Source organism: Phyllopteryx taeniolatus, chromosome 4 (assembly GCF_024500385.1).
Source record: "Phyllopteryx taeniolatus isolate TA_2022b chromosome 4, UOR_Ptae_1.2, whole genome shotgun sequence".
Taxonomy (NCBI): domain Eukaryota; kingdom Metazoa; phylum Chordata; class Actinopteri; order Syngnathiformes; family Syngnathidae; genus Phyllopteryx; species Phyllopteryx taeniolatus.
In genome coordinates, this window is record NC_084505.1 from 14,764,285 (window position 1) to 14,789,032 (window position 24,748).

Genomic DNA, 24,748 nt, shown 5'->3' on the forward strand with positions numbered 1-24,748 from the left:
AACAGTGGACCAGTGGACCAGCTCTACAGCCTCAGCAGGATCCTCGAGGGTGCATGGGAGTGGGCAATAGAAAGACAACCATTCACACTCATATTCACACATATGGACAGTTTTAGAGTCTTCAATTAACCTACCATACATGTTTTTGGGATGTGGGAGGAAACCGTAGTCCCCGGAGAAAACACACATAAGCACGGGGAGAACATGAAAACCCCTAACATGAAGGCCAGAGCCCAGACTTGAAACCTACAACCTCAGAATTGTGAGGCGGATGTGCTAATCACTCATCACCCTCCCGGGTGGATGATTAACAGGCATCTGTGACATTGTTTATTCGCTAATAATTCTCACTATTACCCAATCCACTCTGTGCTCAGCCGTGTCTCAGTAGCTATGTTATGTTGCCTTTTTTAATTGTAACTAAGGAGCTGAATGGCAGAACTCACAACAGATGTTTGATCCATGAATCAACCAATACCAAAGATTTCCTTCCATCCATCCATCCATCCATCCATCCGTCCATCCATCCATCAATTCATTCTCTTATCTGCTTATCCTCACTACGGCAAGGGTGTGGTGGCGCCTACCCCAGCTGACTTTGGGCGAAAGGCAGGGTGCACTCTGAACTAGTCACCAGTCAATGGCAGGGCACATATAAACAAGCACTTCCATACTCACAGTCAGACCTATGGACAATTTAAAGTATTTACTTAACCTACCATGCATGTTTTTGGAATGTGGGAGGAAAGCGGCGTGCCCAGAGAAAACCCATACAAGCACAGAGATTTCATGCAAACTCCATACAGGAAAGCCGAAGGCTAGAGCCCAGATTCGAACCCTCAACCACGAATGTGTTAACCACTCTTTCACCATGATGCCCAATCATGACTGGTCCACAAGTAAGTACTTACTCCCCAAAATGTTTTATGGGCAGGGTCCAAGCTATAACTTGAGTTTTTTCAAGGTCCTTACCAGGCATTGTAGGTATCAAATTCTGATGGTATGATGACCGTGAGCACAATTATTGAGGTTCCACGGGATCACGGAATTGCAATTAGAGCTCTAAAATGTATTCTTTTTGAATGTCTGGGTGAATCACTTTTTTCCATTGAACACACCCTGTAGCTACATTTGTAAATGTATAGAGAAAATAAACAACTGAATGATTCTAAATAAAATCAAAATACAGTACAACAGTAAAAGTACTTATTTCTCAAAAATAAATAGTAGCTACTTCTTTGTTTCTCATCCGCTTTGTGAAAATGGCAGAGAAGACACGAGCATGTTAATCATGCTAGCTAGCCATGTTACCTGCCTTGGTAGCAAGTCTTTAGTAATTACGTCACCAATTGCAGGCACACTAACTTCCGCAGCTGGTTGCAAACGTGTTGTAGTAATTCATTGACATTACTGTTCCGTTAGGACTGTTCTGTCCCTGTACGACCGGTGTCAGAGTTTGGTCCGCATTGCTGGCAATAGGTATTTGCCTAGACTGCCATTTGTCACTGATTTTGTTCATTACCTTGATGGACAGAATTTGTAGGCGCAGCCGAGGCATTGAGGGGGTCCGGTTTGGCAATGTCAGTATTAAGTCTCTGCTTTTTGCAGATGATGTGGTTGTGATGGCTGCATCAAGCAGTGATCCTCAGCTCTTACTGGAGTGGTTCGCAGCCGAGTGTGAAGCGGCTGGGATGAAAATCAGCACCTCCAAATCTGAGACTATGGTCCTCGAAAAAGGGTGGAGTGCTAGGTGTCCGGGTCAAGGAAGAGATCCTGCCCCAAGTGGGGGAGTTCAAGTATGTCAGGGTCTTGTTCATGTTTGAGCTGCTGCTCCTCCGCATAGAGAGGAGGCAGATGAGGTGGCTCGGACATCTGGTTAGAATGCCTCTCCCGGACGCCTCCCTGGTGAGGTACGGGCAGAAGAACCCAGGGATGATCCAGGACATGCAGGAGTCTATGTCTCAGGATTCCCATGGAAGAGCGGACGAAGTGGCTGGGGAGAGCGGAGTCTAGGCTTCCCTGCTTAAGCTGCTGCCCCCGCGACCTGACCTCGGATAAGCGGAAGTAAATGGATGGATGGAATGGGAGAGAGAGGCGATACGATGAATCTTAGTTGAGTTCTAGGCAGGACATGGCCTACCTACTGCAATATGATTGGCTGCTGCATCCAGTCATCCTGGATGCAGGCCGAACTGACGTGTGAGACTCATAAAAATGAGTCTGCTCCATACTGCCGGTGCCCTGCACATTTTTTGCTGACTCAAATAAAAAACAATAAAGCTCATTCCGGTGATGGAAGGTTCTAGTGGTTTTGAAACCGTCGCTTTTTAAAAGCGCAGTATACCGTCGGAGTGGTAACCGGCCCATGCCTAGTCCCTACAAATGCAGACACAGATGCAGGCATATGCGCATGCATGCACACACATACAAGCTGTCACTGTCTCACTCCGTCAGTCAGGTTTGTAGACCCTATGGCCATGTGGCTTGTAGTGCTGTATACTGTATTATATTAAAAGGGGAAAAGAAAATGCGTTGCAAAGTATTTTCTTATGAATAAAGTAAACCTGAACGAATACAGTCTACCTGTGTTTCTTTCTGTCTGACTCACTCAGACAGTTGCTCCACTCTAAATTGTTTTGTCTTGAAGACTACATACTTTCTAAATCCCCACAGAGAAATACCACACAAGTACAACAGAAAATGTTGCTTCTGTCTATCATAAAACATGTTACAAGAGCATGTAAACCCCTTTTTGCATAGTTACATGCATTGCTTTTCAGGAACGGGGATAGTGAGTGGGGGACTCGAGGTAAAGGTTAGGCTGAATCTCTGGACCTTGCATAGCCTGCAACCTGGCACCAACCCACAGTGAAAGTGTGTGCTTGTGAGGACCAGTCATCAGGATCCTATAAGCCACCATTTTTGCACATCTGGGGCCATCGAGCTGAGCTGACGCTGAAGACATGCTTGGTAGTACGGCACACAGTCACATTACACGCATTGAGGTCAGGTTTCACTTTCAGTATCATCCATTCAGGAAAACTGCTGTTTCCTGTTAGTTTAATTTTGATTGCTCTCTTCTCTTAATGGTAAGCAGTGAGCGCATGAACGCAAACAGCAAGAATGATTTCTGGATAGAGTAGTGAGCAAAACAACACTAATAAAATTGTTTCCCTGGATAATCTACTAATCTACAAGGCTACACTATATCACCATATAGCCGGTGCATTTTAAACAGAATTATCCTTCACACAGTAAAAAGGAAGACATTCTACTTGAGCATGTACTGTATAGTGACATACAAACAGCATAAACTGCTAAACATCATCAATATGTCATTTCAAGCCAAACCTAAATTGTTCATTTAGCAATTGGCGCATGTTATATCATGATTATAGTGGCCCAAATTATCACGTTTATCAGTATTACCACAATATCACTAAATAAAATATAAAAGGGGGTGAGGGGAAACAAATATACCCACCAGAAGAATTTTGGTTTTCTATTCTCAATGTTTCTATTTTGAACACAAAAAATATCAGCAACCCTATGTACTTTTTACAAATTAGAAATTGCAAACAACAGCAAGCAAATTATTTTTCAGACAGTCAAGACCGCATAATTCTTTTTTTCTTTTTTTTTTTTAATTTAAAAAAAACTTTGGGTCCCTCTATTTGAAAATACTATTTTGTTGGATCATTGTCTGTCATGGGCTCTTAAAATTATAATTTCTTTTCCACATACAGTATAACGGCAGCCCAGCTATGACGGTAGTGATATATTTAACTAACATCAAACATTGTATTGGTGTCCCTTTTGGGTAGTAGTGATCATGAAGATTAGCCTAAAGCAGTGGTTCTTAACCTGGGTTCGATCGAACCCTAGGGGTTCGGTGAGGCAGTCGCAGGGGTCAAGGACAAGACACACGCAGTGTGCGCGTGCATGAATGTGTCCAAAAAAAGCCTTTTTTAAACCACATTTTGAATGCTGTGTACACGCGGTTCAAAACGCAACATTGCGTCAAGTTGGGTGTTTACTATTACAGTGCTGCGCCTCAAGTTGAATTTTTATTTTTTTTTAAATATTTAGCAATATATTGCCGGCACGGTAGACGACTGGTTAGCACATCTGCCTCACAGTTCTGGGGACCGGGGTTCAAATCCTGGCCCCGACTGTGTGGAGTTTGCATGTTCTCCCTGTGCCTGCGTTGATTTTCTCCGGGCACTCCGGTTTCCTCCCACAACCCACAAACATGCATGCTAGGTTGATTGAGGACTCTAAATTGCCCGTAGGTGTGAATGTGAGTGCAAATGGTTGTTTGTTTCTATGAACCCTGCGATTGGTTGGCGACCGGTTCAGGGTGTACCCCGCCTCACACCCTAAGGTAGCTGGGATAGGCTCCAGCAGCCCGCGACCCTAGTGAGGATAAGCGGTAAAGAAAATGGATGGATGGATGGGATGGATGGATGGGTAGCAATATATCAACGATATATTAGACTGCGCATCCCATAGGAGAGGGGTGAGTGGAGTGACTTCAGAGTGAAAGCAGCAATCCGTAGACATAAATAGAGAACATAGTAGATACCGGCTAAATGAGGTGCCTAAATAGCGGCCACGTTGGTGGGGGCAATGTTCCCATCAAAGGTAATGCATATTGAAAAATGAATTTCTCATTCCTTAAACAATTTTATGAGGTCTACTTTTTTGTCAACGTCAAAGCATGTGCTATTCATGCAATACATTTGGAAAAAAAATACCCCAAAATATTTACTCTTACCTGTGAACCCTTTTCAAGGATTGGAGAAATAACACTATAAAAAGACTTCCATCCATTTCTGTACCACTTATCCTCACTCGGGTCACGGGTGTGGTGGAGCCTATCCCAGCTATTTTCGTGCGAGACGTGGAGTACACCCTGAACTGGTCGCCAGCCAATCGCAGGGCACAAACAGCCATTCGCACTCACATTCACACCTACGGGCAATTTAGAGTCTTTAGTCAACCTACTACGCATATTTTTGGGATGTGGGAGGAAACCGGAGTACCCGACGAAAACCCACGCAGGCACAGGGAGAACATGCAAAGTCCACACAGGTGAGGCCGCCATTTGAACCCCGGTTCTCAGAACTGTGAGGCGGATGTGCTAACCAGTCGTTCACCATGTCGCCATGAAAAGACTTTGTTGTGAAAAGGCTTCGCGAGTGGCACTCCAGAATCAGAATCATCTTTATTTGCCAAGTATGTCCAAAACACTCAAGCAATTTGTCTCCAGTAGTTGGAGCTGCTCTAATACGACAACAGACAGCCATTTGACAGAAAATACTTTTGGGACATAAAAACCCAGTACGAAGAGTCACTGAGCAATGAAAGGTTACCACTAGTAGTACTTAGCTAGGTGAAAGACAACAGCAAATTTCACATTCATTTACTGTAAATTTGAATTTAATTATGTTTTTGTTTTTTGTGTGAAATTCATGTTTTGTTGGTTTTGTTCTTTGAACACAGTGATTTTCCGTTTAACTAATGCATGGTTCATTTTGTGCACAAATAAAACACAACCACAAAGGTTGAATCAAGGCAACTGGACTGCAGATTACCAGGACCTAGGGGGTTCTTGGACTCCCCCTGTTCAACCTGTATACCTACGCTTGGGTCAAATTGTTCAGAACTTTAATTTTGACTATCATAGCTATGCAGATGACACACAGTTATATCTAGCTGTGTCTCCAGATGACTATAGTCCAATTGAGGTTTTGTGTCACTGTCTAAAACAGATAAATAATTGGATGAGCCAAAATTATCTTCAATTAAACCACGACAAAACTGAAATAGTTTTTGGCAATAAAGAAAAGAGGATTGCTGTTAGTAAATACCTGGAGTCACTCTCTTTAAAAACCAAAGACCAAGTCCGAAACCTTGGTGTCCTGATAGATTCCAACCTGACTTTCAACAGTTATATCAAATCAATTACTAAAACTACCTGCTACCATCTGAAGACCATATCCAGAGTGAAGGCTTGCATGTGCCAAGCAGACCAGGAGAAGCTCATCCATGCTTTTATCTCAAGTAGACTTGACTATTGTAATGGTCTTCTGACTGGACTCTCCCAAAAGAGCAGTAAACAGCAGCACCTCATTCGGAATGCTGCAGCTCGGGTTCTGGCCAGAAGAAAGAAGTCTGAGCATATTACTCCAATTCTAAAGTCTTTACACTGGCTCCCTGTCAGCTTTAGAATAGATTTTAAAGTGCTGCTGCTGGTCTATAAATCACTAAGAAATCGCAGAATTTGTCACAACACCAGAACGAGGGTTAGCTGATGCATTTTGGAAACCGCCAAAAGCTGCTACTCATTGTTAAAATGTAGAGAAAATGGGACATTAGCCCTGAAGTGCACCTGTATCCCTTCAGCCCTCGAGTAGCAAAGATTGATCATGGAGCCTCAAGTACAAACGGCTGTCACATGACTGAGTTGACAAAAAGTCCTTTAAAAGCTTCAATATAGCCAACTTGTATTTAGCAGTTATAGAGCCTTGTGAATATTGTCAGCTCAAATCAAATCCACTTGAAAATTTATTCCAACAATTTTACATGGTTAAAATTGTCACTATTCTGTGTATGTGGTAGCCTGATGGAAAATAAACATTTTGTATTATAATTTGTTGTTTAAGTTCAAGTACGTTTACTCATAAATCAAAATCTAGAGCCACCGCTTGACAATGAAACTCCCAGCACACTCTGAGCAAAGAACTACAGAACATTAATTCAAAAATATAAACAGGCAAACAACCTATTCAAAAACAATTCTAAAACTATTTTTTTAATATATGGATGATGGATAATATTACGTCATTGTATCTTCTTTCTGTTAGAAGTATTCCCAGACTTTCCCTTTACCCCTTGTTAATTGTTGAAATACTGTATTTGATTACTGAATGTTTACACATACCTAATGCCCTTAAATGCATTGTTAAACTGATCCAAATTACACAAAGATGCACCTATGGACCTATCCATCTGTACTCCAAATCCAAGCCTGAGAACCTCCACTCTGGCCTTCAGAGACTAAACCGTTTGCTCTTTTCCACCATTCCCAGTGTATTTATGGAATGCAGCTTTGTAATATTTTTCCATAGCGTAATTGTACCCTATAAATAGGCACATAAGGCTTGGGGAGATGGGGTGGGAGTATGAGGAGTCAGTATCTGTTGTGGACACTCATCATTGCCCCCCGCCCCCAAATATTTGAGCACTGGCAAATATAGAGCAAAACAAGGGTGATGGGAAAGCATCGCATATGGTGTAATTTCTCTACTGCCAACTCCTGTGAACAGCCATTTTGACCCATCAATGACTGAGGTAATGTACTTGCCTAATACAGTTAATATATAATATTATTCTTCATTTAATACAAACATTCTGGCAGGAAATAAAAGATAATTGATTACTGCAGCCTATCCCAGCTGACTTTGAGTGAGAGGCAAGGTACACTGCAGACAGATCGCCATCCAATCCCAGGACTGACAAACTATAAAGCAGTGTTTACCAGCCTTTATTGAGCCAAGGCACATAGTTTACGTGCAAAAAAAACCTCACGGCACACCACCCCCACCATTCAGTAACTACATAGGAAGCTTCACATTAGCAGGATTATCGCACATGGTAATCTAGTGTGAAAATCATTCTGTTGAATATATGCCAACACTCGTAGGCAGAACTTCCATAAGAAATTTCAGCCAGCCCAGACATTCTGGCTTTCATCTTCTCTTCGGCATTGTTAGATTTTTTGAAATGCTATCCAGGGTTGGCACTGGGTCATGAACCTCTTAGCAAATGTGTCAAACCAGTATAAAAATCTCCTAGCCACACTTGTGTGTAGTTAGCCACAACACCATGCGTGTTAATTAGCTACACTTAGCCAGCCCTCGTCACTGGGAAGCCGATAAGCTTTAAAAGTGTGGGCCCAATTAAAACTACCTAGTCATCGTTCAGGTTTAGAGCTGAATGATTTGGGAAATTACTCTTAAAGAAATATTGCGATTGTAATTTAGCATGCGATTTCTCGGGAGGAAGTTTTTTATCTTCCGCATTATTTACTGAACACAAGAAATAAATTATTCTATACTATGACCAACACAACCCTGGATACAGTCAACAAATACTTATTGAAGCATTTTACAAAGCGGGGGGGCTTTTGAAACAGAAGATTTTGATTCGCCAACGTGGCTAACCAGGACAATATTCGCTTCACCACATCTTGTTTCAATCAACCATTGTCGAGGTGGTGAACAGGCAGCGCAAACCCTGGCTATGTGCTTGTCAACACTACAGCATACTCCCAAAGGAAAAGTTAAAAATTTAAACTGTCCTGCGATCAAGAGGCACTGCTGTCGAGCATTGATGTGTCAGGTTTCCAGTAAGTACAATAGCATTCTTAGTTTTTGAACATTTCCCGCAGGTGAGGAAGTGGTCCTGATCCAGCTTTTGTCAACCTGGCACAAAACGAAAATGCAACTTTCTGAGAGAAATTCACCAGCTGAGACAGCAGGTTGAAGCAAAAGTTCAGCATTCATTGCTTTGCGTCTTCAGATAAAGACATCCGGTACTTCACCAGATAAGTTCAATTAACATAAGTAACATGCATAAAATGAAATAATCTGGTTAACTTTCAAGTTGCTTGATGTTGAAAAACAGATACATAAACCATACAGTAAAGTTTCTGCACTTGAAAGAGTTACCTCTTGCAGCCCCCCACTCTTCAACTCCCCTTCATCGTCCGCAAAATCTTTTCTTACATTGAGCCGGTGGAAATACGATTCTGTTTGGTTTCATCCGAATTTGCAAAATGACAGCAAAATATGTCTTGTCAACAAATGTCATCAATTGTATAGTCTTCAAAGCATGAGAGGTGTCTAGTGAACGAACATTAACGCCTACGCATTATACCAGGGGTAGCCAACATTGTGCCCGCAAGTGCCATATAGCCCACATGAGTAGCCCGCAGGCCTGTTCTAAAAAAATGTCACCAGTAATGTGACATTGTAATTTGCTAGGAATGTTGTAGAAGTGATAATTTGAAATGCTAAACATTTGCAGGGATTTATAGAAATAAAGTGTTGCATATTGTTATTTAACTCAAACATGAGAGGCAGAAGACCACATCAAAAGAAGTGCTGGGATTACATAAAAATGTTCATTCATTCAATGCTGCAATTTATTAAGACTGGTTGAACAGCACGTGCAGTATTTTTTTAATACACGAAACAAAGACCACACATACTGTAACCTAGTGTTACGGGGTGGGTAACCTAATAAAATAGGAGCTATGGTGGCAAGTCGACACAGTAAGAGAACATTACTCAAATGCCTGGTAAAATTTAAACCACAGACGGGCCGAAGCTTGTCCCGCCCAACTATTTCCGGTTGCCACAGCATTCTGTTAGTTTTGAAAACTCTATCTGCTAACCAATGCTATGGCATGTTCCCGAAGAAATATGGAAAAGTTCAGGTTTCAGCGACCAAAAAGTACTACTGCCAAGCACTGATGTGGGTCTTTGTGTCAGGATTCTGGTAAGTACTGCCGTCTAAAAGGAAGGTGCAAACCAGTGTAGTGCAGTGAAAGGCGACAGTGAGAACTTTTCCGCGCATGTATAAACATCATGCTGACAAAATTATTTTCACACTGTATATTCAGCAATACAAGTTTGTATGGAATCAGATTTGTGCTAAAAAGAATCGCACAAAACTTTTAAATCACAAACAAAAAACAAGACTATCAAACAAAACTTCTTGAGTTGCAAACAAAAAATAAGACATTGAGAGATATAATCTTAATGCAAGCAACAAAAATAAATCTTATTACTTGCAATGAAAATATTTTTTGCTTGCGATGACGATATTCGTGTTTGTGCTACCTGACTTTTTCCTGTAACCATTAGCTATATCGCTAACGTTAGGTACCATACTGAGTCATCCGTACAGTATACTATATGGCCATTGGCCACATTTCTTTATCATCTTATGATGACCGGAGAATTACTTTACTGAATAAAATTAAACACTTATAACCAGTACGGTTTAAAGACAGAATTAGCATAAAAGGGAAGCACAAATTCTAAAGAACTTGTAGGATTTCCTGCAACAGCTTGATTATATACCAATATCTACTTTTAAGTTAGCAAGTCCTTCTCACTAAGTGTTGACAAAAAGAAAATAATTACAGATAAAGACAGTTTTCCTTTCTATAATCTTAGGATTAATTTCAATATTAAGTTTGTATTTATATCAAATGTTTTCCCCTCTGAAATAATTTAGTGTTTGCAGCAAACAACTCTAATGCATGGATGAATCTTGGTCGACTAAGACCTCCAGCAACCTACCGTCAAGTAATATCACATCTTTTTCTTTTTGTGTCCTACAGTCTTAATTTCAAATCCCCAGATGGAACAGTTGAGGATGAAGATTTATTCAGTGTCCCGGGAGTGATAAAGTGGTTGATCGGATAGGAACACCAGAAAAGTCTAAATGCAGACTGACAAACTTTTAGGATCTACTTTGACCATAAATGTAACGATAACAATACCTTGTGTTTGTTTATATATTTAATTGCAAAATAAAAAAGTCAGTATATGACATCCCAGACAGGAAATCAGACAAGGAAATACACAGAGCATTGAGTCAATTTTAACATAAAATATATATTGTATTATATATATAAAATATATATTGTATTAGCATCACTTACCGTGTCAAAACAGGTACCGAATGAACAACAAATTAGCTTTGGAAAAATTACCTTGAAAGAAAATCTTAAAAGTTTCTACTACTTGAAACTTAAAATTGGATCATGTTCACAAATGCCTCATTAAAAAATATCACATTTTCCAATTTGACAATTTTCACATTTCATTTTCACTACACTCAGTCTTCGCATAAGATCAAGTGAGTGTCTGATTGTAGAGTTCCTGTTCAAACAAGGTCGACGTGATGGGATTTATTAATCCGTGAAGTATACATGAAAGTTATGGTCGGACAGGGGGCAAGGCATGTCTGACACCACCAGCCCATCAGCTGGGTCAGCATCAGCGCTGTGATCTGGAGAAGTGGCTCCATTGGCTGAAAGACATGAAGGTTAATTAGATTAGACCAATGAAAACTGTTCAAACAAACCGAGGCTTGAAGCTGGGACCATTCACTATGAATTTTTTGGGACACATAGTGGACTGTTTGCTAATTCTCACACCAGAAGAAGCTGACTGCACTAGAAGCTAGCCCAAGACAGAAATTAAAGCAGACAATAGTGTAGGCTTGGGAAATATCAATTTTTACTACCTTCTTATGTTTGTCATTTAACCACGGCATACTACTCTTGTTTCTAATAGTAATCATTTATAAAAATAAATACACATACACACACATATACAGTATACATTATACATATACATACATACTGTATATCGTAATGCTTGTTTTCCTTCAAAACTAAATTAGAGGGGAAACATTTGATTTAATGCAAACTTATTATTGAAATAAACCCCAATATTGAATACTAATAGAATATAGAAAGGAAAACTGTCTTTATCTTTCATTATTTTCTTTTTCTCAACACCTAGTAAGAAAGACTGGCTAACTTTAAAAGTAGATATTGTATATAATTAAACTCATGCAGGAAATCCTACAAGCTATTTAGAATTTGTGCTTCCCTTTCATGCTAATTCCGTCTTTAAGCCATACTGGTTATAAGTAGTTGACTTTATTCAGTAAAGTAATTCTCAGGTCATCATAAGATGATAAAAAAATGTGGCCAATGGCTATATAGTATACAGTACGGATGAGTCAGTATGGTAGCTAACGTTAGCAATATAGCTAACGGTCATTAGCTGATAAATTGTTGATAAACTGTGGCTGTGCGCTTCTAACATGTTACTAGCATAATGTTACATCACTACTTCCTAGTACAGCATTGACAACATATATGATAGATACTTACACTTCCGCCGGCAAGGTAGCCGACTGGTTAGCACATCTGCCTCACAGTTCTGGGGACCGGGGTTCAAATCCCGGCCCCGCCTGTGTGGAGTTTGCGTGTTCTCCCCATGCCTGGGTGGGTTTTCTCCGGGCACTCCGGTTTCTTCCCACATCCCAAAAACATGCATGGTAGGTTGATTGAGGACTCTATATTGCCCGTAGGTGTGAATGTGAGTGCGGAGGGTTGTTTGTTTCTGTGTGCCCTGCGATTGACTGGTGACCGATTCAGGGTGTACCCCGCCTCCCGGATAGGCTCCTGCAGCGGATAGGATAAGCGGTAAAGAAAATGGATGGATGGACTTACACTTCCATAAGGTGATCGCATTCTGGTCGCTGGCTCTGTTCAGTGTGACACGGGGGGGAAAAATCCCATCCGGAGGCATTAGCTGTCACTCAAAACGGAATAGCCAATGAGAAAGCATTCCTCGTAATGCCTGCCCACCCGAGAGTTTGTGCCAAAAAGAAAATGCAGAAAGTCAGCCAGCAGTAGTGCAGAAATTGGAACGTGAGCAAAAAGTCAGGCAGCGCAAACGTGAATATCGTCATTGCAAGCAAAAAAAATTGTCATTGCAAGTAATAACTTTTTTTTTTTTTGCTTGAGGAAGAGAATATCTCTCAGTCTTATTTTCTGCTTGCACTTCAAGACGTTTTGTTTGCTCGTCTTGTTTTTTGTTGGAAATTGAAAACTTTTTGTGTGATTATTTTTGGCACACATCTGATTCCATAATTTTGGAGCGTCTAAATAATCAAAGGGCCAACTTGGTCAAGTCAAGCCACCGATGAGAAAACCTCCTTTAAACTCTGCATTTCTGTGCTTTTCAGGGCGTACTGTCCCTAATTATGAATGCAATGTTTCGCAGGCTGGGCACATAGTGTAACAGAATACCCAATTGCTACGCACTCAGAAAAACAACAGAGACGACAAGCTGGTCTGAGGGCCTCCTCACTATCCCTAATCAAGTGGCCATTCCTTATGCCTGGATCAGACAACAAGAGAATTTTGGTCTTTCACGATTGCACTATGTCAGACTACTGCTATCAAATTGTGTCATATCTCGGTCAAAACGTTGGGAACACTACACGACATTTATTCCGATACCACTGTATCCCATCTTTTACGATCACTGGGCTTTATCTTGTCAAATCAAACACTGTCGGAGAGGCAGAACCAGAAAATGTGTCACCAGTCAACGTGACCGGATTCACCTGTTAGCATAGTGACGACAACAACAATGGATCGCGCCAATGTATCGTGTGGGGAAAAAAAGAACGAAATGAGGAAAAACATGTGGTGGTCGTCACCGGTGCTCAAGAGAGGACGGTCATTCATGGATTGCTTGAGGTATGTTCATGTTTTATTAATACGATACAGCTCGCTTAAATACTCTACTGTGACACAGTAAAACTGTTCCGGCATAAAAGGGATACCGATTATCCATTCTGCTTGACCTAACAGCCGAACAGGACAGAAAAAAAACCCCAAAACAGAATAACTCACCAATTTGCTTTTTGCATCAGAATTATATTTTCTTAATTTTAATGGCAAAATAATGTCTACAATATGTTTGTAAGCATGTGAAAAGCGATGAGCTTCTTTTTCCCCGTTATTATTTTGGGATCATATTTTGTGGTATTATTATTGATTGTATTGTAACTATTAACATGGACAATTATAATCACTTATTCGCAGATTTTCGCTATTCGTGGACCAGCTCGATCCCTATCCCCCGCGGATAGCGGAGGTCCACTGTATGTTTCATAACTGAGTTGACTCTTACACTATGTGCGTATACCCCAAAAAGATTAGATCTGGAACTTTATTTTCAATGGAAAACCATGCTTGTCCTTGCATCTTTGTGACCATGGCATGCAGTTTGTCTATGCAGAGTTTCCCTACATTTTGTTCAATATGCACCATGGATAATCACTGAATGCAGGGGAAAGGTCCTCCTTACTGCACCTTATACTGCAGATATAGACAGTAAAACCCAGGGCACATAATCAAGTGACTACACCACAGATGCCAGCAGAAGAACATTTCAATGATAGTAAAAGAAGAAATTGCTCCACTTCTACAATGAACATTTCCTAATAAAATTATGTCGTCAACAGAGTTATGTTAGCGCAGTCATTTGTTGAATGAGGATGAAAACAGAGACCAATTAACGAGGAAAAATCATTGGTGAAGTGGTTATCACTGCTGCCTCCATCCTGCTTACCTGAGCTTAATTCCTGCTCAAGGTCCTACTCACAATCACCCTGTAACTGACTATCCTGTGAGTGCGAAAGTGCTTGTTTATACAGTATGTGCCCTGCGAATGGCTGGCGACCAGTTCAGGGTGTACCCAGCCTCTCGCCCGAAGTCAGCTGAGATAGGCGCCTGAACACCCTTGCCTCAGTGAGGATAAGCGGCTAAGAGAATGGATGGATGGAAGGAAGGAAAGAAGGAAGGAAGGACATTTTTGGTATTGGTACGTTCATGGATCCAACATCTGTTGTGAGTTCTGCCATTCAGCTCCTTGTTCGAGGGTAGAGAACAGCAAATTGTGCAAAAAGTGCAAAAACAAAGAATTGGACATGCATTCAAAACTTTAGAGAAGGGCAAATTAAGTTCACTTGTAAAGGTTATCGTGCATTTTAGGTTTATCTTTAAATTTCACCCAAAGGCCGAATATTCCTCACTTTTTGTGAATAGCGTTTTCTTGCATCTCCCCAAAAAGGAACATCTCATTTGAAAGTGAATAAAGTCACCTCTCCAGTGGGTGCGAGCACCCATGGTTGGGAACCCTCTGCCCTAAAGGTACAATTTATCGAGCAAACTCTGGTGAACGCAGAGGATGAGATGGGTTCTCAACAAAGAATTTGCCAAGATTGCCAGGTGAGGACTTAATTAGCACCACAGAAACTGAATAAAGCAAAGAAGGTAGAGTTGACGCATGTGAAAAACGGGTATAGCTATCCTCCTTAGATGGTTATATTATAAACCTGATGATACCCCCACTTGATTCTGGTCAAATAATACAGTCTGATCTTGACAATATGAAGACAATACAAAGAAGTCGAATCGGCTCATATCTCGTCTTCATTAAGAGGCTTCGGTCATAAGATCACTCCGCTGCGACTAACCACACACATTCACACTCATGCATACACACACACAATGCTGGAAAAACATTGTTATTCATTCAGAGAAGCGGCTTGCTGTCGTAGCTGGTTGCGTTTGTTGTTGAAATCTCCCCTGGGTGGAGATTCCTTCGAGCCTCAGTCATAAGGACACGCGTCAATGGGAAACCAGTGGGAGAAAATGAATGAGCTTGTGGTCAGGTGCTGCTCTATTATGTGAGTTTTGCAACTGCTGAATGGTGAGACTTTTTCTTTTTTTCCCAGCACTCTCAGTGACATGAAGCACATTATTTCACAATTGCAGTTTCTGTAAACCGAAGTTTTTACTGCCCAAACCCAGCACCCCGTATTCCTACGTGGTTTCCCATCCAAGTACTAGCCAGGACCAACCCTGCTTAGCTTCCAAGATCAGACGAGATCGGGCATTTTCAGGGCAGCTCCCGGGGCAGTGAGATATATTAAGGCATGATAACAAAATTTCTGAATTGATTATTTTGTCTACAAAGTCCAAAACTATAATTGTAGTGATATGTGTCTCTCACTTGGGTTAAGATAAAATTTAGTGGCCTGTAACTTCCAAAGGTTTTGGAACTGTGAGGCCAAATACTATATTTTTGCTGCCAACTGAAAACATTTTGCTTTGATAAAAAAAATAAAAATTATATGAAACACAAGATATCAGCTTTTACTTCCACTTAAATTTGAATTGGATACACAACTGAGAACAGGTGTGTCAAAGTCTATCGTAAATGGGACCAAAACTCAAAGCCCACTTTAGGCTGAACAGGATAACAATTAATTGAATAGACTAAAACTAAGGATTCTTGAACATAAATGTGAATTAAAATGGATATGCCACTTAAACTTAAAATAACTTGAAATATGCTGCTCTGCGTAAAATTATACAAATTCAAAATGTGAACGCGCCACAAAAAATCTGAAAATATAAAGAAAATTGCAATTTTCATAAAAATTAAAAATTATTATGAATTAAAACTTTCAAGGTCTTTGCTTTGATGCCATTTTTTCAGAACTGGACACTTACGATCTTTTCTTGGCAACAAATTTGTTTATGTTTGGTGTAAGGTTCTGTGTTTTAGAGATTCGGTATGGACTGCAATTGTTTTAATAGTGAGGCGACTCCTATGAGATATTTTATTAAATTTGATCACAGAGATGTGTTGAAAATGTGTGATGTGCTACCAAACAAATACAGCATTCAGGATGCATGTAGATGGAGCTGCGAAATGATAGCAGGTAGCCGATGTTGCTCTGTCTTCTAAGATTTGTAGTTTGTGTGTCAACGCGGCATATGTAAAGATATTGTGGCGTGTTACGGAATCGGATGAGGAGGCATTTCCCAGCATGATTTGCTGTCATCACAATTATCATGTTTCACTCTGTTATACTTATAATCAGGGGTACACATAAGGGGCCTATCAAACTGGCGGAGACATCGCCACGACTCAGAAGCCCAAAATATGGCTTGCGCTCTCACCACGGTTACGTCTCGCGATGTCTCCTCAGTCTCCTTGGTCTCCAGAAGAGCTCTGAGATGTTGCAGAGACCTCGCTCTGGCATCTCCTCAGTCGCAGACAGAATTAGTCTCCAAGACGTCTCAGAGATCTGCTGGAGACTCGACAGTCTCCAGAAGGTCTCTGAAAAAAATCAAACATGTTTGAATTTACTGTGACTCCCTGGAGACCCGGCTAGTCTCCAGGAGACGTCACAGAGATGTCCCCATTCCGGGAGATTTGAGTCGCCATCAGGTCGCCTACTAGTCTCCAGGCCAATGGGATAGGTCATTGAGTAAATATTAAACACCAGCACCAGATTTAAGTGTGTGACTGCGCATTTTCGTACCAAGTATTTTGCTTCTTTTTTTTTTACAGCGCGGTAGATGGGACTCAAGTAATGCTGTGTCTTTCGCTAACGAGTCTTTTGAGTACACTTACTGAATGGAATCACTTGATGAACTGATTGGTTCCTCTCTTGGTTGAGGTGAGCTCAACTGTGAGCACACAACCTAAAATGCGTCGCTCCCATTTGACGCGCACGTTATGTACCTATCCTCCTGCTAAAGCCGGCCCAAGACTGCTGGCAAATTGTGTCGCGCAGTATGGATTAAGGAAAGCAAGCAAATGGATAGAACAGCAGAGGAGGGGGCAGAGGAGGGGGCAGAGGAGGGGGCAGAGGTGTGCACATCTCCATATTGGGCGGCTGTGGCTCAGTAGGTAAAACGGGTTGTCCAGTGACCGAAGGGTCACTGGTTCAAATCCTGGCTACGACAGTCCGCATGTCAAAGTGTCCTTGGGCGAGACGCTGAACCCTAATTTGCTCCCAGTGGGCCTGGCAGCACCTTGCATGGCACCAGTCGCCCATTGGTGTATGAATGTGTGTGTGAGTGGGTGAATGTGAGGCTTTGTAAAGCGCTTTGGGCACTGTCATGATGTAGATAAATTGCTATATAAGTGCAGTCCATTTACCATCTCATCAATCTCCTTGGTCATACCTCAACAAATTCAAGCTACCTATCAAGTCCTCACAGTCCCAGATCGCTTATACGCTCATGTGTTTACTGTGCAACCCCAAGACGTCCAGCACATACTGAATTTGAGGACGCATGTACACATTTTGGTATGTCCCAAAGTTAACACAACAATCGCAAGATAAGCTACTTATCATAACTCAGCAAACATCAAAGCATTAGGATCAAACTGTGTGCATGTGGGAATTTTGATAACAGATAGGAAAAATGAGAAAAACAAGGGTACATGAGGCAGATGAAGCTGAAAAGTGTAATTTGGGATTATGTTACTCAGGAATATTATTTGAGCAGGTTATTTTCTCTGCAAAACAAAATCGGCTTCTGTTGTGGTCTGTCACTGAATTAGTACAAGACATTGATATTGCATTGGTAGTAAGAAGCATGATTATCCAAAGATTTTACAATTAAGTGTTCATTTATACTTTCGAAAAATTTAGTTTTGCTTTCAGAGGCTCAACTCAATTTAAGTAGATTTGATGTACTGGTAGTTTAGCAACATTGCTGATTCCATTGTACCTTATTTAGCTTTCTACATTTTCCAAGTAATTCAACAGTCAACACTGAGTGTATACGTATAAATATAATAATATAAATAAAACATATACAGTATAATATGTATAACACTATGTAAGTAAGTTAAGCTATCTTGCATCGGTTACATACGCACGCACACACACACAGACACACACAATCACACACACATGCACACACAGACACACGCGCGCACACACACACACATACACACATATACATTTTACACAGTATTGTATCTTTGTTAAATCTGTCCAAAAACATTGAAATGTCTTAATCTTTGTTAGCTGTTCCTAAAATTACTTGCTTTGTACACTACATTCGCTCACATCCTGTACTTCTCCTGGAGGCTAAAATCCCCCGTCCATAAAAGCTGACGCCCCTGGCGATCGCACATTTTGCACAGGAACCGCCACTGACCCTAAGTCTTTAAGTTCATTCAGTGAGGAAAAAATGAACAATCACCTCTGGAGCTCTATTGAGAACCAGACCAAAACTGTTATGTGCACCCCTGCTTATAATGCTTCTTCAATATGTTATTTTATACAGACATGGTGTAATAGTATACGTGGTGTCGTTTTTAGTTGTGTACAGTTAAATTATTGGTACGTTTAGTGGCGGTGAATATGGCATCCCGAGTTACTTTCAACTGCCATAAATCACACTCTGGTCATTTGCAGCATTATAGAACCATGCGTAATTATGTCAAATATGAAAAAGGTGTAATTGAGAATAGTAAAGACACTACTATATATGTTTACACTGATTCTTTTTACGCTTGCTGTGGCGGCCAATTCCATGCTTTTATCAAATGGTCCGCGGGCTAGGATGTGTTAGAATTCCCACATAGTTTTTAGGCAGGTCACGCCCCACTGCTACATAATTGGCTCCTGCGTCAAAGGAAGGGCAGGCTGTGCAGATGTAACGAGATGACCATCCCAAACATGTATCACATTTGTACAGCCATCCTTCCATTTTCTATACCGCTTATCCTCACAAGGGTCGCGGGTATGCTGGAGCCTATCCCAGCTAACTGCGGGCAGGAGACGGGGTACACCCTGAACTGGTTGCCAGCCAATCGCAGGGCGCATATGAACAAACAACCATTCGCACTCACATTCATACCTACAGAAATTTAGAGTCTTCAGTTAACCTACCACACATGCTTTCGGGATGTGAGAGGAAACCCACGCAGGCATAGGGAGAACATGAAAACTCCACACAGGCGGGGCCGGGACCGTGCCGCCTGTATCAAATTTGTACGCAATAAAAACAAAGAAGTTTGTTATGGTTAGGTTTAGGGCTAGGATTGGAGTTTAAGGTGGTTTAGGATAGGGTAAGGTTAGGATTAGGGTGTTTTAGGGTTAGTGGGAACCATTAACGCCACCACATACTTACATACATAGTTTGTTTTGCCTTCCTGAATCAATAAATCAATTAGCCTGACTATGGAAATTTAGAGCTACAGTGGCTTCTCTTATTTTGAGATCATTATGGGAAAAGTAATTTATTTCTTTTTTTTCTATTTCTTCGAGAAAGCTCTTGAAATAACTGCTTGTGACAAGAAACGGTGGGTATGTAAACATCAGATCCACAATAACACAAATTTAACACATAAAAATGCACATTTGGCAAAATGCACTTGATGCTTTGAAACTCATAATTAATAGCTTAATAAAAACAACTAGCTGGAGGGAAATCCTTAAAGCTAGAATGAACTAACTACTGAATTAAAAAAAAAAAAAATTATGCAATTAGCTTTGAGTGGAAATTGAGGGAACACATCAAATCACTTTTAATGCGTTAAGAATTTGAACTTGATGCTATTAAAACAAGTAGCTTTGGGAGAGCAGTAGGTCAGCCAGTAAGGACTTGGTTTAGAAACTGGATGGCCAATTGTACTGGGCCAGTCAACTTTCTTAGCCTTGAAGCAGTTCCCTTTAAGAAGACCCTATTCCAGCTGATTTAGGGCGAAAAGTGCACTACAAACTGAACTAGACATGGAAACACCAAAGGCATGAAAAAGGTGACCAAAAAAAATCTAAACATTTTAGGGGGTTCTGGGGAGAATCTCCCAACCCCCTGCAGAGAATAATTTTGATTTTAACATAAATTAAGCAACCTGGAAGACTCTGAAGAGTATAATAAGGCAAACAAATAAAAAATAAATCTCCACTCAGAAAAACTTATTTACACTGCTCAAGTACATGTTGATGTACAAATTCAAGATTAAAATAAAATTTGACTCATTTCTTTGCTTTTTTGTTTTGGCCTCCAACTTAAGCCAGGCTCATTTCTACCTGCACCTGATGCCTGCTGCAAGCTGTGCCACATGAAAACATCCTCCTCTTTAAGCACTCATTCTGGAAAGGAATTGACTAAAATCATTGTCTATTTGACTTCATTTTTCACTATTACCAACTTCAAAGGAGAATCCCAAATGCATCCTCCAGGAAAATATTAAGTACAATATTGTTCTGTTTTTTTCATTTCTGAATTTGAAGTTAGTTCCTTCTGTGTTGTGACATAATCCTTAACAGCGCTCAGTCGCTTAATACATTTAACATTGACATTAGTAAACTAATTAGATAATTGTAGCCGCGTTTCCTAATTAATACAAGATGTACAAGCAGATCAGCTCTTGTCGCCGATGTTATGTGTGCTTCACGGTTCCGCTTGGGACCACAACCAGGGCCTCGACCTCCAGCACCTCAACACGAAAATACAATAGACCAGTGCAAATACGACTGGCTGATCTGATGAGCAAAAATGTTGTTTAAACGTAAGAGTAGCAATAGAGGATTTCCGCTCCAGAGGTGGGTAGAGTAGCCAAACATTGTCCTCATGTAAGAGTACTGTTACTTAACAATAATGTGACACAAGTAAAAGTAAATAATAATCCTCCAAAAAATTACTGAAGAGTAAAAAGTACAGAGTAAAATTATTACTCAAGTACTGAGTAAATAGTGAGTAACTTTAAAAAATGTTAACTACAGCATGAACATCCATTTAAAAGAAAATTACAAAATAAAATGTGAATGTGCAAATTTTGATGTTGCTGTGTTTGTATGCACAGTCAAAACTATAACAAAAAAAAAAAAAACATCTGCAATTTACTGCACAGTGTTCTCTAAGTTATAAGTGAGCTGAAATATCCACGTTTGGGCAGACAGTGTCAGACAAATACTTTAATACATGAAAGCTGTTGTTTTTGTTCATCTAAATGTAAACAGGAGTAGTAGTTGCCTTCATGGTAACGACAACCTTCCCAACATGGCCGCCACGTACGCACGACGATCAGCAGGGCAGGCTTATCTAGTGTGAATACCTATGTCCGGGAAGCCCAATGGAAGACGTTGTGTGAGGTCATGTGACTTTCTTGTGTCGTTTGATTGGTGAGCTAGACTTAAACGTCACTAGCGCTTAAATTGGAACTGCGAGGCTGACGCTCTAACCAGTCGGCCACCGTGCCGCCTAGAAAGTACATAATAAATAAAAAAACATTTATTGGTCCCTTAATGGCTGTGGGAGACTGGTAAGCACGTCTGCCTCACAGTTCTGAGCCTCAAAGTTCTGAGCAGCTGGGTTCAAATCCGGCCTCGCCTGTGTGGAGTTTGCATGTTCTCCCCGTGCCTGCGTGGGTTTTCGCCGGGCACTCCGGTTTCCTCCCACATCCCAAAAACATGCATGGTAGGTTGATTGAAGACTCTAAATTGTCCGTAGGTGTGAATGTGAGTGTGAATGGTTGTTTGTTTATATGTGCCCTGCGATTGGCTGGCGACCAGTTCAGGGTGTACCCCGCCTCTCGCCCGAAGATAGCTGGTATAGGCTCCAGCACGCCCACGCCCCTGGTGAGGATAAGCGGTACAGAAAATGGATGGATGGATGGTCCTTTAATGCTTACAACAACAAATATATGAAGTACAGGCCGAACATTTGACTGTTTTACACTACTTTTTCCTTTAGTGCAGTTCCCAAAGACCAGGTTGCAGACAAGTACCGGGCCACAAACCTTTTGGAGGCGAACTTCACGGAGAGACAGAAAAAAATTTAGTTTTTGTTGTTTTATTCTTGAGACGGGTTTTGAATAGTTTTGCGTTCTTTCAAACAATTTGTTCAATGAAAGAATCTTTTGAGTGAACATAACAAATGGAATCACTTCATGAACTGCCTCCATCGCCTCCCAGACCGCGTGCCTCGTCCGCTGAGCGCAGAGTGGCCGCCGACGAGGCAGCGGGCTCCATGGCAGGACGGCTGAATCAGTAGACAGGGCGTCTCGGTGTCGATGCCCAGCGGGAGGCCGAAGAGGACTTAAACCCCGACAATTGTGTCGCATTACGACACTTGTGTCATATTGCCTGTCGCAGTATGGCATACAGCCATACTATGCTACAAGCGTGTGGAAATATTTGACCAAAAATTAGACATGCAAAATAGTAAATCCTCAAAAACAATGAAAGCACAAGTGAAATAGAAACAATGAAACAGAAAAATGCAAAACTTTTTGGAGCCTGGCAAATCGTAGGTATGTGTGTAAAATTTCAAATAATAATTGACTTACATGAGACCAGCATTATGAGATCGAGCTTTTAAAGACGATTCCAGCGATATAAGTGTCATTTTCCCTTGATAAATATTAAGAACGTTATAAATAAAGAACATGAAAATGCACCCATTTCTGACCAATGTCTTTACACTAAGGCCTGGTACACACAAAAATAATTGTGTTTTTTTTTTTTCTTTTTTCCCCCCCAATTTTGCCCCTTCCAGACCAACAACGACAAACGCCTGACTATTTTATGTCTTGTAAGATTATCCAATAAGATTATCCTGTGCTCTGAGGTGTGTTAAGAGTGAATTTGTCCTGATAATAGGGTCCGGAATGTAACCAATCAAGAAGCAACCTGAATGAGGAACAAGGAAGAGGGCGTAAATATCCTACTTGATTTTTTCTTAGTGGGTTCACCAGACGGCAAGAAGTATTTTCCAATGCAAATCTTTATTGACACCATCACCATTCTACAACACTACCGCTCCTGTTCCTTTTGGCAACACTTGGGACACATTGGCGCAAAATATCTGGTAGCCTGTAAAATCAAGCCTTCAAAATAAAAGTATAACAGTAAAATAACATGGTTCACATACCTGAAAGACAAAGTCTGGTGATTACTGGAGCACACCACACCACTTTTACGATGTGAAAAATGTGTGTACCAGGCCTAAGGCTACGTTCACATTGCAGTTCAATTCCGATTTTTTTGTGCAATGTGACTAAATCAGATAGGAATCTGATGCAAGTGCAGTATGGACACGAAGGTCACACTCATCTGACCTATACGTCATCAAAAGGCGACAAACGTTACAATTGTTAGGCGGACGAAGGAGCAGAAAACAGTCAGTGGAAAAAAGATGCTTTACAATTGATATACAGTAATAAAATGTTGGCTCCAGTTGCACAAAATCCTTGGAATTGCCACAAATCCGTCATGAGGACATCTACACGAGACGCCATATTAACTTCTGTAAACATGGCGCCTCGTGTTTGTGCACATTCGCCACGTGACATCTTGTTTGCTGCCCAAGCGTGTCACTTCGCAAACCCATTACATCCACATTAGAAGTCTGCAGTGTGAACGTCACCTAAGACAATAGGGCTCAAGAGTTTAGGTATGATCTTTTTGTTAAATCCTAGATTCCAACTCCCATACCGTCCTTAATTTGTATCCTATTTTCAAAAGGTTATCATTGGAAAGCTTGCTAAACACAAAAACAAATAGCATATAATAATCATAATTATTACATTATTTATGAATAATTATTAATAATATTAATATTATACTTATTAAAATTAGGAACTCAAACCATGCATTGAAAACAAAAACAAAATTAAGAGCAGAGAATGACCTAGCACTCCATGAGTTGTTAAAATACATTGTGTAATAAATATAGCAGAGATGAGAGGCATTTAAATGTAGTTGATAAAATTCATGAAATTAGCAGTGGAAGCAACAGAAAATATGAGCCATCACAGCTGGTTGGTTAACATCATAAGAGTGGCCAGTGGCGGGTCCAAAACATGTAGGTGGGCTTTCACTTACAGCATGTAACGCTTTTCTACCTTCAAGGTTCTCAGAGCACTTTAACACCCTCTCCTCATTCACATACTGAGGACGCAGCATCAGGAGCAACTTGGGGTTCAGTATCTTGGCCAAGGACATTTCGAGATGGTCACGGGCTGAGGGTCGAACCCACACCCTTTGGGTTGAGAGAGCCATGCCGCCGTGTGTTTGTGTGCGCGAATCGACACATTTACATCATGTTTGACAGAAACATCAAAAAGACCAAAGATTATCATGGATTTGAAAAATGTGCTTATTAACCTTTGATGTTTTTGTTCAAGATTGGTGACATGTGTACTAGGGATGGAAACGGTTCGGTTCGAGTGTTTCGGTTCAGTCTGCATGTGTTCTGTTCGGGTCATAACATGCGCAACTCTTTTTTTTTTCTCATTTACCAATGAGG

At 40.8% G+C, this 24,748-nt stretch overlaps 1 protein-coding gene across 3 annotated transcripts in view; it reads right to left on the reverse strand.

Annotated features, from left to right (window-relative positions):
- cnnm2b (cyclin and CBS domain divalent metal cation transport mediator 2b) overlaps positions 1-24,748 on the reverse strand; it is a 65,411-nt gene that overhangs the window by 25,135 nt on the left and 15,528 nt on the right. The window contains exon 2 of one of the 3 annotated variants that reach the window (XM_061769799.1): positions 10,600-11,112. The exons of the other annotated variants lie outside the window; for them this stretch is intronic. Coding sequence (XP_061625783.1) covers positions 10,994-11,112 — 119 coding nt within the window. The 3' untranslated portion in view covers positions 10,600-10,993. Of the gene's footprint in view, positions 1-10,599; positions 11,113-24,748 lie in introns of those variants that run through there. 3 annotated transcript variants of the gene reach the window in all.